At 40.6% G+C, this 17,005-nt stretch overlaps 1 protein-coding gene across 2 annotated transcripts in view; it reads left to right on the top strand.

Annotated features, from left to right (window-relative positions):
• The first annotated feature begins 1,572 nt into the window (after positions 1-1,572).
• LOC149077649 (fatty acid-binding protein-like) overlaps positions 1,573-17,005 on the top strand; it is a 30,281-nt gene continuing 14,848 nt past the window's right edge. The window contains exon 1 of one of the 2 annotated variants that reach the window (XM_089245210.1): positions 1,573-1,763. In XM_089245210.1, the coding sequence (XP_089101336.1) occupies positions 1,691-1,763 (73 nt within the window). In that variant the 5' untranslated portion in view covers positions 1,573-1,690. Of the gene's footprint in view, positions 1,764-15,208; positions 15,462-17,005 lie in introns of those variants that run through there. The other variant, XM_089245209.1, reaches the window with a different exon arrangement.

The following is a 17,005-nucleotide window of genomic DNA, read 5'->3' as shown; positions in this document are numbered from 1 at the left end:
GCCAGGTTTCACTATACGTACACGCACATTCCAACATGTACCAATTCGTTAGAGATTCCGCAGAGGAATATGGACGAGGTGCATGTCTGGTTTAGTAGTAGTAACACAGCCCTAGAATGGGACCTTTGCGGATCCCTCTATAATGAATTTATAGCATGAAAAAACAAAAAATATGACGAGAATCGTCCATGCTGGATCCCTGTCAGCACATGCCCCCTCCAAAGATTTTCAGTCTGGGGCCATGCCTATCAGCATCGCTCTTATGCGGACCTTGATCATCACTCACACTTATCCCGTAAAGTGGAAGTATAACGAGGCAATTTTTATTAAGAAATTTATTTCAAATTCGTTTCTGGTGCTCCAGAGCTGGACAGGTAAGTAGACAATTTTTCCTTTGTCTTTATTTGACTGTTCCAGAAATATTTATTTATTTATACCATACTACTGGCCCTGTAGGCCAGAGTACAAGAGAATGCGGTTGAATGAGATATAGATATTGTTTAATATTTAGCAAAAAACTAGTGATGGGGGGAGGGAAGATAAAACTAGATCGGGGGCGGGGGAGTTGACAATATAGAGCTGGGAAATTTGTCCCATTCACCAGTGATATGAGGAAAGAAGCTGTATTTGAAGCAGTCAGTAGAAGCAAAAATAAGTTTTATTTTAAGGGGAATGGTCAAGTCTTCTGGAGGTGTAAGATGGTTTGGCTAGGATACCAGAAGTTTCAAAGCTAAGGAAACCATGGAAAATCTGATAAAACACAGGGTTAGTCGAGAAATAACACGGGAGGGGGGGGGGATTAAGATCGTTTTTAAGTTTTGGACACCGATATACGTATATTGCTGGGTGAGGCCACCAAAATTAATGTTTCTGGTATTACGGACCCAGGTCCTGTGTATTCCCTCAAGTCCTTCTTAACATCTTCGTAGCCAAAGTATAGCTCAAAGGCATGAAAATTGCTAAGAATGTTGGTGCCTCACTGAATCCTAAGCTGCCCCCTTTACAACTTGCAACCAGGGTGCACCGCACCCTCTCGCTTAAACCACCCATGATACTGACGAGACGGCCCTGCTTTTGGCAAATCCCTCTGAACCATTTTTACTTCCCGCAGGAAAAAAATGAAACAAAACAAAAAAAAACGGGAGGGCTCACCTACATTAGTAGAAGTATAAGAAATACTGCTGTAATACTATACTGTATATAAATAGTTACCAAACTTAGTCCTGTGTGAATATTTCAAATACCGTGACTCATGAAAGTCATTCACATGAAAATTTATCTTAGAAAAGAATTTTTCTTTCTTTTCGATCTCGTCTTCTTTTCTTGGGGTCGATGAATGAATGAATAGAGATACATATTCACCGCAAAGAAAATAATAATAGTAAATCTATTCAAGCCTTAGAAATGACTCACAACCACGACGACCATTTAATCCCCCCCCCCCCTCGCTTTTCCATTTTTTTCCCACGGCAATTTGTTACGGACGTTGTAATTGGACAAAGATACTGTGTCGTCACAGAAATGAAATTGGATTGGTCGACCCAACGAGACTTTATTCATACGTCTGCACGTACCATTCTGAGTTAGTTCCGTTATCATTTTTATACCTCCAGTCAGTGTCGTTATTTGCGCACTCCATCTTTTCTACAGCTCTCCCATTTGTTTCTACATATTGAAATCAGAGAAAAAAATGTCTGATATCCTCGGAAAATACAAAATGGTGTCTTGCGATGAGAATTTCGAGAGTTTCCTGGCCGCTTGTGGTGAGATTAATTATCTCTATCAAAATTTTTTATTAATTATAAGTGTTTTGAATAATATCATGTTACCTGATTGGAAACATGATTCCATGGATGCAGTAGATGCTTGGTCAGCTGGAGCAATCACGCATTTTGGCGCCCTTTATATTGTTAAATGTAAAATTTGCAAGGCAACTGGGGGGTCCAGACCCGCCTGCTTTCCCCTAGTTGCGGCCCTGCATGATACACAGTGCTGTCTTAACAAATGGACACCCGGGCTAGTAGAGTCTCAGAAAAATAACTTGGTTAGAGGCCTATGGCACTCTTAAGAGGGTGGTCGTTAATCAGGAGTTTGAAGTACATACTTTAAATTTACAAGGGGAAAATATTATCTGACCGTTAAAAGGGGTGATCTCATTTGAGGGGTATCCGTTAAGAGAGGTTTTACTGTATATTAAATATATTAAATTTTGAACATAAATATGGAATAAAATCTTTATTTTATTCCCCTTTTTAACGATTTTTCCAATTTTTAAGTGTTATTGCTCCTTCAATACTATTATTGAACGAGCAATAACACTTAAAAATTGAAAAAATCGTATACTATGTAATGATATACTATGTAAATCAATACTATGTAACATGAAGCTATAATCCATGTGTTTAGGGTAAGTTTACCAGTCGTCTCGTAAAGCGTGACTCTAGGGAAGTGGGGGTACGTTCAATTGTGTAGTCACGAACTTTTGGATAATGAAGGGAACGATCCTTCACAAACTTTATTAGTGATTATTCTAGTGATCAAGAACGGCTCGAGAAAAAATCTCTACCCGTGCGGAACCTATTTTTGGTACCCCCCGACCACGTTTTTTTTTAGTCCGAGAGTTTTTTCCCACCCTTTCAACTCGGATTTGGCTTCCCTCATAGAGTAGATCCGTGCGGCCGCCCCGCAAATGATTTTGACGCCTATGGTAAGCAATATTATTGTAAGATATTTGAGATATCTCAAGCGCGGATCCAGAGCCCAATAATACGTGGAAATAAATCTGCTCCATTTTTAAAATGGTGAAAAACTATGCTCTAAATCAGTGTTTCCCAACCTCTTTTGTCCCCCATTGCAGCCTTCTTCAGAAATTTTTTTTTCTCATCGCCCCCCAACGCAATCTAACCCATAGGATCCTATGCTATACCCGTAGCTTCTACCGCCCCCCTAGAACATTCCATCGCACGAGGGGGGTGTTAACGCCCACGTTGGGAATCACTGGGTTAGACCATCTGATCTACTGGTTTCTATTTGACTCCCGCGATACAACGTAAAACAATTTCATCATGAAAGCGGACCGATATCCTGGTGTCCAGACCAGAAGAGGAATCAGAACCACAGCAGCATCATTGGATTTGTCTAAAAATACCTATCAGGTGACATCATTGGCTTTTATTTGCGTTGTGAACCTCTTAAGATGTAGCGTAAAGCAATTTCCTTACGAATGTGGGCCACGACCTTGGTGCTCAGACTGGGGAAAGTTATTAAAAGCAAATGGTTACCATTGGATTTGTGTGAACGAGATCTAGCCGTAGATATCAAAAACACTGCTATATTCTGATTACTTACTGAGATATGAGCGTTTAACCACTTCGCTTACAAGCTTTTTCCAACAAATTTGGATTATCTCTATCTAGGAATCGGCGATAAATCTGGTAACCTCGTCCTAACCTAACCACACGTTAGAAAAAGGAAGGGGAAAGGAAAAAAAATATAAAAGGAAAAGGTATGATGGATGAGAGAGTTTTTTTTAAGAGTTCTTTTTCCCTCACCCAACGTTTTCTCTTTATAGATTAATAGGAGTATAATCATTAACAGGAATATAGAAAGAAAGGAGGGAAGGAATATGTGACTGTACAGTATCGAAATGTGTGCAGTGTGTCCAGGTGATAGGGTTACTATGAAGCTTCACAATGGTAAAGAGAGAGGGGGAAGAAAACACAGGAACTCTTGTTTGAATTTATTCCACTGGCGTTTAGACGCAATATTACTTCCGTGATTGTAAAGCGGTTAAATTATTTGGTTAAGAAACTTTTTGCGAACGCAAACAGTATCGTTAGATGATTTAGACCAGTGGTTCTCAACCGGGGGCCATATGGCCCCCTATTGGTACTGGGATACCTCAAGGGGGCCACGGAAGAAAATGGAAAAAGGGGCCATAACAGGTGGTTTGGAGAGCTTCAGAGAACTGAGAAGAAAAATTAAGGTGTGAAGAAATAAAGCTTTTACATTAGTGACCATAACCACCCATAAAACCAAGGCCATCTTAGGGCATGGACCTACTCGGGCCTCACCGCCTACATTTTGCAACAAGTTCCTTAGGATGAAGTTTTTCGCAGGTCCCTGGCTAGATTTTTCACAGACCCCCCCCCCTTCTCTATATTTAATTATAGTGTGAAAAATAATAAAAGATGGTTAAAACCATATCAGGCCCCGGGCTGCAGCTCTGACTGTCCCACTCTTGTGAGAGGTCATGCCCGGGACCCTCATGTCCATAAGTAAGATAGGGACATTATGATATTTGTATAGTAGAATAAATTCTGAAAATAAGTAGAAAATGTATAGGCTGTTTATTTCCAGCTATGTATGTGACTAACATAGTATCACTTTGCCTGGGGGGGGGGGGGGGGTTGCGTGATGTTGAGACGGTTCTGATAGAACTTGGACTAGCGGGGAGATCGATAAATTCTAGGCCAGTGGTCTGGATGCCAATTTTCTTTGCAAAATTTTCGTTCAGTATAAATTCAATGAAAAAATTATTTCAATACGTATAAAGGATCTTGCTTTTAGATGAGAGTTGAAGACTCAGGGTAAGACAGGCGGCGACGAGGAAAAAAAATGGTTCAAAGGGGGCCACGGGCAAAAAAAGGTTAAGAAACACTGATTTAGACGACGTATTGACGTCGAACATTTCAATTTTTTTAAAATAAAAAATGAAGTGAAAGGGAAGAATTGGGAAACACATTTGACTGTGAATTCTTTGTATGTACTAGTTTCCGTTTAATAACCTATTTCTGAATTTAATATTTTATTACAGTAATACTTCGATACAACAATTTACTGCGAGGTTTCACTGTACAGTATTTTATTACTTAAGCAAAATAACTTTCGAGTCTGAAGATTTAATATTGAGTATGACAAAAAAGTATATTAAAGAATAAAATTTTCAAATGTCGTCTTCTTTGAAAATTGCAAAGCAGGTTGATGATCGATTTCAATGTTCAATCCTGAAAAAATGTTTCCACATAAACGAATGAAAAATTTCTGCATAAGAAAAACAGGCATTTAAAACGCCAGAAACGCCAGTGAATTCTGATGGGGGCTTTGACCTGCTGTCTATCATTTTGAAATCTCGAAATTTCCTCCATCAATTACATTGTCAAACGATTCTTACCTTTTATGCATGTATGCAATATACGAAATAAAACAAGGTTGTGGTTTACTTGTCAAGTTAAGGAAAACATTTTGGCCACCTCTCAAATGTGTTCATTATTTATTATTATAAATGTGGTTTTTAAAGTTTTTTCTGAATTATACCTTTTTATATGAGTGGATTTTCTACCCGATTTTCATTTCAATATTTAGAAAAGAAGACACATACTTAAAAAAAAGAACATTACGGAAGGAACTTTCCTTTGTTACCTTCTCGCGTATTTTTCGGACATGTATTGTGCTGTACGTGAGTCGGTCATGAATTTTTGCGAATGTATTGTACATTCAGCTGCGTCTTTATTTGTCTTGGCGGGCATTTCTCAGTTCATTTGTTCAGCTTCTCTCTGTCTCGGTGGCAAACGCTTTCAGGAACTGATAAAAGAATACAGTAGTATGAATTACGAATTTAATTCGTAAAAAAAAGATTAAAGTTGAACTCATACATGTATCATTGAAAAATAATACGTCAACACAGACTATCCTATTTTAAAATAAATGGAGATCTCCTCAATTCATTCCGCTTCCGCATCCCCAAAATATCAACATTTGTATAAAAGTCAACTATCATGGAGGAGTACTTTGTAAACCAGAGGTTCGCACCCGGTGCTCCGAGGAGCCGCGTGCACTCCCCAGGGGCTCCGCGGCCACTCGAAGAAAATTAAAAAAAAAAAAAAAAATTTGAAAAAAGAATAATTATAAATATTTTTAAATAACAAAAATAAATCGGTAACTGATGAATACATAAAAAATAGGCCAATAGGGGCTCCGTCCTAGAAATTATATACTAGAAGGGAAGGGGGGAAGCTCCACGAGTCAAAAAAAGTGTAGCACCGCTGTTGTACACACAGTGCCGTTTTACTGCATGGGCTCACCCGGGCCCGGCCCAGGACCTCAAGTGTATGAAGGGCCTCGTGTAATTAGTTGGTGCTATGATTTTCGAAAGAAAGCATTGAAATTTATAATCAGGTACTTTCAGCTAATTAGATCCTCACCCCCAGAATGTCATTTTGCCCGGGGGGCATAGTGCTGTGAAGCCACGTAGAGATTTCTAGTGTGGTATTGATTCTATGCACGTACGCACAAAATAAAATTGCTGATGAAAGGAATACGGTGTGACAATTGCTTATGGCAGTTGTTCACAAACCTTTTGTCTTCCGTGGCTCCTTTACCCTAGTGGACATGTATCCACGGTTCCCCATAGTAGTCTAACAAAGAAATACTTCATGGTATTGGATAAGCACACAATAACAAAGATAGCTCACCGCTGTGCCCTTGATAATCATTGATGGTGCTCCAAGGAGCCGCGGTGCATCGTTACCGTTACCGCGTACACTAAGTCGACAGGTGACGCATCGTCGGCATTCGTCGTTGAAAGAAAAAAAAAGTGGGGAGGGAAGAGGAAAGATAGACAATACATTGCTGTATATTGAACTTAAACCTTGAATGAGTATCAGTATCGATGTCCAAGAAATGCCAGTGTGTCTCTCCGTTTTTTGTTTCGTCAAGTATTTTGGTTTCCAGGGCAAAAAGCAATTATGAACCATTAATAACACAATTATGAACCATTGATAACACAATTATGAACCATTAATAACGCAATTATGAACCATTAATAACACAATTATGAACCATTAATGACGCAATTATGAACCATTAATAACGCAATTATGAACCATTAATGACAGTAATGAGGTTCAAAAGAAGTATTGAAACCTCTTACACTATTTTTATTATCATTTTCTGTATTTTTTAATATATAATAGAACTCCAAATAAATAGAACGAATAGTGTACATAGTATTAGTAGTGGAAGTTTACTGTGATTGTCGTGGTGGCATCATCTGTTGTAGGCAGTTACGAGTGAATTTCTCCAAATTTGCTGACTAATACACGCTATTACGCACCATATGTCAGGTAGTGTTACCATTCCCTAACGAGCTTGAGGCGACCACCCACAGGCATTCCAACCCATCTCTTTAAAAGCAGTAAATTGCAAATATAGCGATATGGCCAAGAGTTGGTGTTTGGTGAAGTAGGTAGTGTGTTATACCATGTATGTTTTAAGCTGACAGTACTTCTTGAAATATGTGGCCCATATTTTGATGTTTGAAATTTGACAACCTTTGTGCCATACCGTATTCATACTTGTATCATATACCATGCCAAAAGAAAAGTTTTTCGGAAAATTATGAAATTGAGTCAGGAAACCCAAACTACTGTGCTTGTGCAATTTTCGTTCAGTGTTCAATTCTGAAAAAAAATATTTCCACATAAAACGAATGAAAAATTTCTGCATAATAAAAACAGGTATTTAAAAGACACGCCAGTGAATTCGGATGGAGGATTTTACCTGCTGCTTAAAAAATCTCTTCGAACAATATTTTATGAAATTTTTTCGTATGTGACTTCATTTTAGAGGCGGAGGAAATGACTTTAAATTTGCATCGATACAGCAGGATATTGTTCCCCCAAATGCCAGTTGTTAGGTTGTTCCAGGTGTTAGGGTTTATCAGATTATTTATTATTATAGAGAGTGGCAAAAGAAATGATGGCATGTTCATTTCCGTTAGCACATGCATTTAAAGGAAAAGGAAAAAGGTTTTTAATTGATGCTTAAAAAAGGTGGAACACGTCGGAAAGTAGACCAAACTCTTTTTCTAGTCATCATCTGAATTACTCGTTTGTCTTCGAATTCAGGTGTCTTGTACATGTAGCTCGTCAGTCAAAGGGTACTCATCTCTTTTGCGTATGAGCATGAACAGTGCTCAAACGTTATGTTATTTCAGCAATTAGATTCATTTCGATCTACTGAAATTTATATTTCAATCAATGAAATTTATATTTCAATTCTCATACCAGTGTTTTCCAAAGTGGGCGATATTGCCCCCGGGGGCGATTAAATGGTCCAGGGGGCCGATAGAAGCTACGGATATAACATAGAGTCCTATAGGTTGGATTGAGTTGGGGGAAGGGAGCGATGAGCAAAAACATTTCTGAATGAAGAGGCGATGGAACGTTTGAAAAGTTTGGGGGAATCTGATTTAAACATTTCTAAGGTTTTTTTTTAACAAGTTCAATGGAGTGGGGATGGAGCAGAGATAATTTTTTTACTTCGTTTTAGCATAATTTCTCCATAAAAATGCATGTCATGAAAATTTCCAGTTTTTTGGGGTAGGCCATTTTATAAGAAATTCAGACTGATGGGCCGCTTTCAAGAAAAGGCATTCAACAACACTTGCCGGGAAACATAATCATTGACAAAAAAACAGAAAAGCTTATAGCCTAGGAACGAAATTTTTTTTTTCTTTACTGGTGATTCACCGTAACCAGTAAAGAAACGCTGGGGCAACGGCCGCAACTTTTCTTTCTTTCTTTCAAACCGAGCACAACTCAGGTCTATCACCATCTATGGGCGATTTATTACCTAGTGAGTTGCGCCGGAAGTGTAACTGTGTACCTAACACACAGTCTGAGTACGTATGTAGTGTTGTGTTTGATTACTCATTGCTGCCATCTATATTTCAGAAGTGAAGTGAGTGATGTGTTATGATTGAATTACATTCGTACTGTTTGTAGGTCTGTTGCTCTCTGTGGCTAGACTTTTTAAAGGGGAGATCGGCTCGCATACTCGCCTTGAAGTTGGGAACCACAGAAAACCAACTTCAGCAGACCACCACTCTGGCGACGGTGGGACGCAGGCCGCAACTAGGACAGGGATCAGGTTTGGTGACTCTGGAGCAGGATCAGGAAAGCTGCTGAGTTTACTGTTCTTTCGTTCAAAATTACGGTCAAGGGGAGCACCAAAATGGACATTGGCTACGGTCGACAGAGTAAATTTTCGTTTCTTGTTGCTGCCCAGGTTCGGGAGGGGGGCAAAAACACCACAAGTTAACGAGTTAAAAAAAGACTTGATCTGCTTCACTGTCCTACTCGGTACCAGCGTTATTCGAAAAAAAATCATTTTGAAGAGTAATATTTCACTCCTCCCCAAAATTTTAAAAGGTAAATTTTATCAAAGAGCGGGGGGGGGGGAATTTTTTTATGAGAAACAGAAATAACACTATTAAAAAACTGCCTAAAATTATCATGGCATACTGGCTTGGAATTGCTCTTATGATTTACATTATAACTAACTAAATATTTTACTTTTCTCTTAATATACATACATGTTTTACCCATAAAACATCTCGCTGCACCCATGGCCAATCTCATGATACCCTTTGGTGATACGATTTCCCCCGTTCAGGGAATCACTGTTCCAATGAATATTCATGAATGGAGAGAGAAATAAATGAATATTAATTTATTAGAGAGTGAGATTGGATCGAAGGCCATTGAATGAAACCCATCTTACGGTGGAGGTCGAATTTCAAAAGAAAAGTTTCGGTCATACGATCTTTTTTTTTCGTCGTGTCTGATGACTGAGGCCATCGTAGGGTGACTGAGTCAAAAATCGCTCGACACTGAGTCATATTCTGCCATGTACAATAGACACATAAAAAGAACAGTGTTTTGTTCTTTTTTTTTTATTCACTTCTCATCCACCATACCGTTATGCTGTCAGTGGCATGATGATGGTATGATGTGTGGTATGGATGGATCATAATAGCCTCGTCTTTGGCACACGTTGTTGCACAAGCGATGGGCGGAAATGGAGGACGTTGTAGCTAAAAGGGAAGAAGAAAAGAGGATGCTCCAATTCCGTTGATACCCGGATAATCGAGAATCTCGTCCATTATTATTATTAGCCTAATTTTTCTTCTACCAATTCGGGCTGAAAGAGAAGAGGGAGGAGAATAACTCTTGCTTGTCCATTTTTTCCACCCTATCTACCATATGTTCATCCATTGCCACCGTATAAAAGACGACTTCCGCCCTCTAAAATAAGAGGGGCCTCATCTAACAGCTTATCTCAACCACTGAGTGATCTCAACTATAAAGAGTGTAAAAGCGGGAGGAGGATTTCGACCTATTACTGCATTATTTTAAGATTGAAAAACCATGGATTAGAATACTGTACTGCCTAATAATGTTCATCTAACCCATGGAGAGTTTCATTTTATGTGACAAATCTCTACAACTGCTTTACCGCACACCAACTCCGGTCATATCCATCGGGGGTCGCACCAGGTTCGGTAGGTAAAGAACGTGCTTCTAACGTTCTATGCCCGGATTCGAACCCATGAACCTTGATGGTAACCTTCGTAGTGGAAGACGAGCATCTTACCACGGTGCTACTCGGGCGGTAGATCTTTACAACTGGGACCCATAGGCGGAACGGGTGGGGGTATCAGCTTATGACTGATTTCTGCAATTCTGTAAAGGCAATAGCATCTGCATGGATGGATCAACGCAGGGCTATGTAGGCTACTCATAGCGCGGTCAACACAGGGCCGTAACTAGCACTGTTTGCCGCACTCACATCAAAATTCCATAATTTTAATCTGTTCTATATTCCCTCCTTAAACTGCCGTACTCCTAAATTTTTCCACCCTGGTCAGTTGCTCCCTTCTAGTTCCGGCCCTGGGTCAATGGCTCGGGTCAAATAGAGGTCCACCAATTATTGAAGATCTTCATAAATTCTGAAATTATATTTGTCTCATCAATTCTTAATTCTATAATTTTTCTGAAGTTTCAAATTATATTTATCTTTCATTTAAAATTTTTCATTACTTTTAAAATTATTTCTTTCATTAAGTCTGGATTTTCATTAATTCTGGAATAAATTTTTGTTAATTCTGGAAATTTTTTTCCCTACATCTAGAATTTTTTTCATCACTTATGAAATTTTTTTTCACCAATTCCTCTTCTACTCCCACCTTCCAAGGAGGAAACTGATAGGGTTCCAGCTTGGAGATCCAAAGAAGTGTATTTTCTATTCTGTACAGGGTGTCTCATAAATTCAACGATTAACAGTTCACATTTCAGAATTTTCCTGTTACTGGAGCTCACATGAGGTTTTAATTGTGATGTTGATATTAGTGGATAAAGTTGTTGGACAAGTACTGTTTGTGAAGTTTTTTAGTTGTTTTACCTCAGCAATGAATCTCCGAATCTAGCATTACGAACGTTTCGGACACAGAAGAGATTCAAGGAAGCTTAAGGTTCAATCGCACACATTCTTCTATGGAATTTTTAATAAATTAGCACGTGAATGAATGTTCATGCACTTGGTGTGAACCTAACGTGAAGTTTGTTTTTATGTAATGCTTTTATGTGTAGTGCTGCCATCTGCCATCGAATTTTCTTACTACTAGTGAAGTGCAATGATTAAAGATTTTACCGTTGGGGGCATGTTGCCCTCTAACGGAGAGATCGGCTCGCATTCACGCCTCGAAGTCGGGAACCAGAGAAAACCAACTTCGGTCAACCAACACTGTGGTGACGGTGGGGTTCTATTGTTTATAATGTAGTGTGTTTCTCAAAGTGTGCGTCACGGTCATGACCCCTACATCCTGGAGCAGAGACCCTAAGCTGGGATCTTTGGTGGAGCCCTAAGTCAGACTTCTCACGGGCCCTTCTATCGTGAATTTACAACGTGAAAATACAAAAAATGATGGTAATTGTCCAGGTCCCCCAGGGCTGGAGCCCTGTCAGCCCTAGCACGTGGCTTATAAGGGCTTCGCCAACCTTTGTCAAGAGCGCGTCGAGGTGAGCTGCCAATATTGATGTGTTTGACGCTTTGAAGCAGCGCTTCATCAGCCTATTTGGGGAGCCGCGGATAAATGTTTTTATACAATTCATGAAGAAATAAATTCATAAAAGAAATAGAATTTTGTAAGTAGTCAGAAATTCACCATTAATGAAAGAAATAACTGGAAATTCACCATTAATGAAAGAAATAACTGGAAATTCATGACAGAAATCATTCCATAATAGCATGATGAAAGTTCAAATCTGATTTCTAAATTGATGAAAGAAAGAAATCATTTTCGTCAGTTGAATTTTTTTTTGCCATGTATTATTTTTTGCGGGTCCACAAATGGTGTACTACAGTAAAGCATCGATTATCCGAAACAATTGGGGAATTGGGTGTTCGGATCACTGATTTTTCGCATAACCGATCATTTACAGGAAAAAAAAGTATCGTAGGTGCAATATGAAACAAAGAAACAGTGTTAACTGATATTAAGCACGAAACTGTATATATTTTGCATCACTCTGGGGAATATATCATTTGGGAAAAGCATTTGCGGCCGCTAACGGAACTTCTACATAGCTCACTAATTGGAGTTCCCGACTGAAACGCTTTCGGTTAACCGATGTTTCAGTTGATCGGTACAGGGCCGCAACTAGGTGGGAGCAGGCGGGTCTGGTGCTCCGGGTGCTGAACCAGAAGGGGGCACCGAATTCACCCTTTAACTGTTTCTTCTACATAACAAAGGGCGCCGTAATGCCGGCTTGCCCCAGATGACAAAGTATCTATATAGTTGCTGCCCTGGATCGATATTTGGGTAATCGATGTTCTACTGCATAGTCTTCCAACCTTTTTCGTCCCATCGCCCCCCCCACCTCCCTTCTTTAGAATTTTTTTTCTCCCATCGCCCCCCAACGCAATCTAACCCATAGGATCCTATGTTACACCCGTAGCTTCTACCCCCCCCCCCCGGAACTTTCCATTGCCCCAAGGGGGCGTTAACGCCCACGTTGGGAATCACTGCTCTACTGTATTTCTACTTACGGTATTTTTTTTTTCCAGATCACAAAATATTTTCCCTACTCATTCATTTTGCGAATTATTTCCCCTTTTGTTTCATCTTTTGCCGGTATTTCTCTCATTTATTCATTTACCCGGTCCACAAACTATTCCCCCTACTCATTCATATTTTGCCGGTCCGTAAATTATTTCTTCCATGTTTTAATTTTTTGTCAGTCCGCAAATTTTTTTTCCCTACTGATTTATCTTTTGCCGGTCCGCAAATTATTCCTCCTATTCATTTATTTTTCGCCTGTCTGTAAATTTTCTCACACTCATTCGTTTTTTGCCGATCCGCGAATTATCGCTCCTATTTATTTATTTTTTGCCGGATCGTAAATAAATATATATATTATTTCTCCTCCTATTTATATATTTATTTCCACCAGTCTGCAATGTCCATTCGTTAGAGGTTCCGCAGAGGAATATGGACGGGTTCATGTATGATTTACTAGTAGTAGTAGTCTGCAATGTCTCCTACTTTTTCATCTCCGGTCCGCAAACTATTTCTCCCTTTTTTTCACCACTCTGCAAATTGTTTCTGCCATTCATTTATTTTTTGCCAGTCCATATTTTCGCCATTCTCCAAATTATTTTGGCCATTTATTTTTTCACCATTCTGCAAATTATTTCTGCCATTTATTTTCACGTCTGCAAATTATTTTTCGCATTTATTTCCGCCTTATAAATCAGTGAAAGAAATAGTTTCCGGTAGAAATTATTTGAAAATCAGTAAAAGAATAATTGCATAATTATTGAAAGAAGTGATTTGAAGATATATTAAGAAGGGAAATGATTTCAGAATCACCGAAATAAATAATTAAAGAATAATTTAAAGTGATTTCAGACTAAAATTCATCTCTGAGTTTATTAATTTAATCAGTAATTAATCAGAAACTTTTTCACAAGAAATGAAAAAAAAAATATTTCAGAACGAATGTAAGAGAAATAATATTTTATAGAATAAATAAAAGTCTTCAATTATTTATTCCCCCCCCCCGTAAAACTCGGGGCCTCCATTGGCCCCTTCAATTCAGATGTCATTAAATTATATCAGTTGGTGTATTGTATCAAATATACCAATTACATCAAATTGGAGTATTTATGGATTTGCCGCCTCTGGGCTGCACGAATTTTGCCGCCCTTCTCCCATTCTAGTGTAATATTTCTTCACTTCTCTTCCCCCGAACTCGTCACTCTGTGCTATAACTCTCTTGGTCTACCCCCCCCCCCTCCCCAAGCAAGTACACCCATGAGTCTCTAAGTCACTTTGGTGGGCCACTCCCATGCTCACGCTTTCCAAGTCACTCGTTGGGTCATTCACATACTTGCACACTATTTTAGTCTGGTTGAAACATATATGATATACCCATATATATGTGTTATTTTATATCGTATTTACTCTCACGCTCACATACTTTCACGTTCTGCAGGTCACTCCCTTGATTACTCTCTGAGTCATTCTTTTAGTCACTCGCTGACATGTTTGCCTCGTTTTACAAGTCACTCCCACGCTTGCACACGCTCGAGGTCACTCTTTTGGTTGACGGATAGGAGTTCCTTTATGGGTCACTCTTTTGATTATTTACACGTTTACACCAGGGTCGAAGATACAGGGTGGGGGGCAATGCTCCCCACCAACGTCAGTAACAGAGTCTGGAACTGGTATGCATATACGATATATGAATTGTCATCATTACGTCCCCCCCCCCCACCAGATTTCATTATCGTGCCCTGGAACATTGATTGGTGGAATCGGGGTGCCAACCATAATTTTATCACCGTGCCGCCCCCCCCCCCCCCAGCCTTACATATCTATATGTGCCTGTGGTTTACACATGCTCTCGGACGTTCTTTTAGTCATTCACATGCTTATTTACACTCTAAGTCACTCTTCTCATTCATGTGTTTGCAAACTCTTTAGGTCACTCTTTTGTCACTCACTGACGTAGTCCCTAGCTGTCTGCAGAGCCACCTTATGAGCATCGTGGGCCTCCGTGTCAAATGATTTTTCTGAGGCATTTGCTGGCAAATTCTAGAAAAATTCAACTACTTCTAATTTTTCAGGCCCTTTTTCTTGAGGACCCCGGGCCGTGACCGGGTGGGCGTTTAGATGACACACTGGCTAAATTTGGCCCGTGCGTGTCTGAAAAGATCCTGCCTGCGTCAGTGATCATGGGATCGATGAAAGAGTTTATTTTGTTCGAATGCAGATGGCAGCACGAAACAATATTTTTTTTGAAATTCAATTTTTCTCCCCTTTTGTTGGCATCTTGCCAACAATGACGCATGGGAGGGGAATATGTTCTGCTTCTGGCGAAAAGAGAAGAGCCGGTTGTTCAAACTTCCACCACAGCTTCAGTTTTTTTCTCTCCGTAGAGTGTGCGTGTTCTCCATCTCTCTCTCGTTGGAATTCTCAGCAGCGAATTGTTTCGCTCAATTAATTAACTAATTCAATTAATCAATAAGTGTTTTGAGAATGGCCTCAGCTGATTTATGTGGTAAATTCAAGTTGGTCAGCAGCGACAATTTCGAGGAGTTCATGAAAGCCATGGGTGAGTTCAATTTTCATGTTCTACCACACCCCCCTCCCCCTTTTTGGCATTCACATTATCCCAATGTTATTTGAGAAGTCGATTTCGTGAATTTTGTACAGTCGAATACGCACAAAAATCGCATATTGGAGTAATATGCCATATCAATTCCCCTCCCCCAGCAGGGCCTATAGGCTGGGATCTTTTGCGGGGCCCGCGCGCCGAACACGGACTCTCTAGAATCGTCCCGGCGCCTCTGGACTGGAGTCCTGTCAGCCCTATCCTTGTGGGGGGGGGGGGGAGAAAGAACATGGGTTTCCCACATAGGGCCACTACTGCTTGCTTCGTCGGCCGGGGCAAACACGCATTTTGGCATGGGCTCGCCCGGGGGCCTCAGAAATATGAATTATCCAATTTTCCTTGTGGGGTGCATGCAAGGGGACGGTAGAAGCTACGAGTAAATTGGTTTCTTTGGGTACGCTTAATGAAACATTGGCGGAGATACGGGAGGCATTGCCCCCCCCCCAACGTCAAAGGTGGAGTCGGCTGATTTAATGTATATATGAATTGACATCCACAGAGCCGCAACTAGGGGGGAGCAAACGGGTCTCGTGGGCCCGGGCGCTGGACCCGAGGGGGCGCAAATTTCATTCTGAAACCTCTCCTTGAGCATTACAAGGGGGCGTCAAAATGCGCGCTTGCCCCGGGTGACCAAGCATCTAGTTGGGGCCCTATTGACATCACCGTGCCTTCCAGACTTCCAAGTTTATCTCAGCCTATGCAGAAAGAAAGTAAAGTCTGATTAAGGGGGCCATGGAACAAAAACGTTTGGGAAAACTCTAGTACAATGGGTATGCAATGGCGTATTGATCGGATGCGCACCAAACAGCCCCTTCCCTCAGGGCAGCAACTAAAAAAGCTCTGTCGCCCCTCCCCCTAGTTTGTTTGAACGGAGAAAAGAGTAAACTCCTTGTCCAGCGCCCGGGCACTATACTATCCGTGCCCTCCACTAATTGACGTCTTGGGGCTCCCACATCCTGGAGCAGGGCCCTAGGCTGGGATATTTTGCGGGGCCCCCCGACCAGACTTCCACGGGCCCCTTTATGAATTTGTAGCGTGAAAAAACAAAAAAATTGGGAAATTGTCCCGGGCCCCAAGGTTGGAGCCTTGTCAGCCCACCCCTTGTGGGGGCCATGCCCCACCTACTTCTATCAGATACGCATACATAAGCATGGGGGGGGGGCTTCCATTCTAGAATTACTCACGCCCCCACGCGTAGTGAATTTGTAATGCAAAACACTAGAAAGTAAAGGGATTCATCTTTGCAGGGCCAGACCTTGAATTCTGCTTACTCGGCCGTAGAAGGCGTCAACTGACGGGGGGGGGGCGATTTTTTTATCGCCAAAATATCAATCGTTTACTCTTGAAAAATTTTCAGAACTCGCCCTGCATCTGCCCCCCCCCCTCCTAGTACCAGACCAGAATTAAAGTTTTAGTCGAATCCTGGGGCCAAATCCTAGTGTTGGGGGTCATGTATGTAAGACTCATAATTGGGCTTGAGTGGC

This window comes from Pholcus phalangioides, unplaced genomic scaffold (assembly GCF_987345545.1).
Source record: "Pholcus phalangioides strain wild (caught in Gottingen) unplaced genomic scaffold, Ppha-v1.0 ptg000015l_1, whole genome shotgun sequence".
Lineage (NCBI taxonomy): Eukaryota > Metazoa > Arthropoda > Arachnida > Araneae > Pholcidae > Pholcus > Pholcus phalangioides.
Note: the sequence above shows the minus strand (reverse complement) of the source record. Positions and strands in the feature narration are given on the sequence as shown.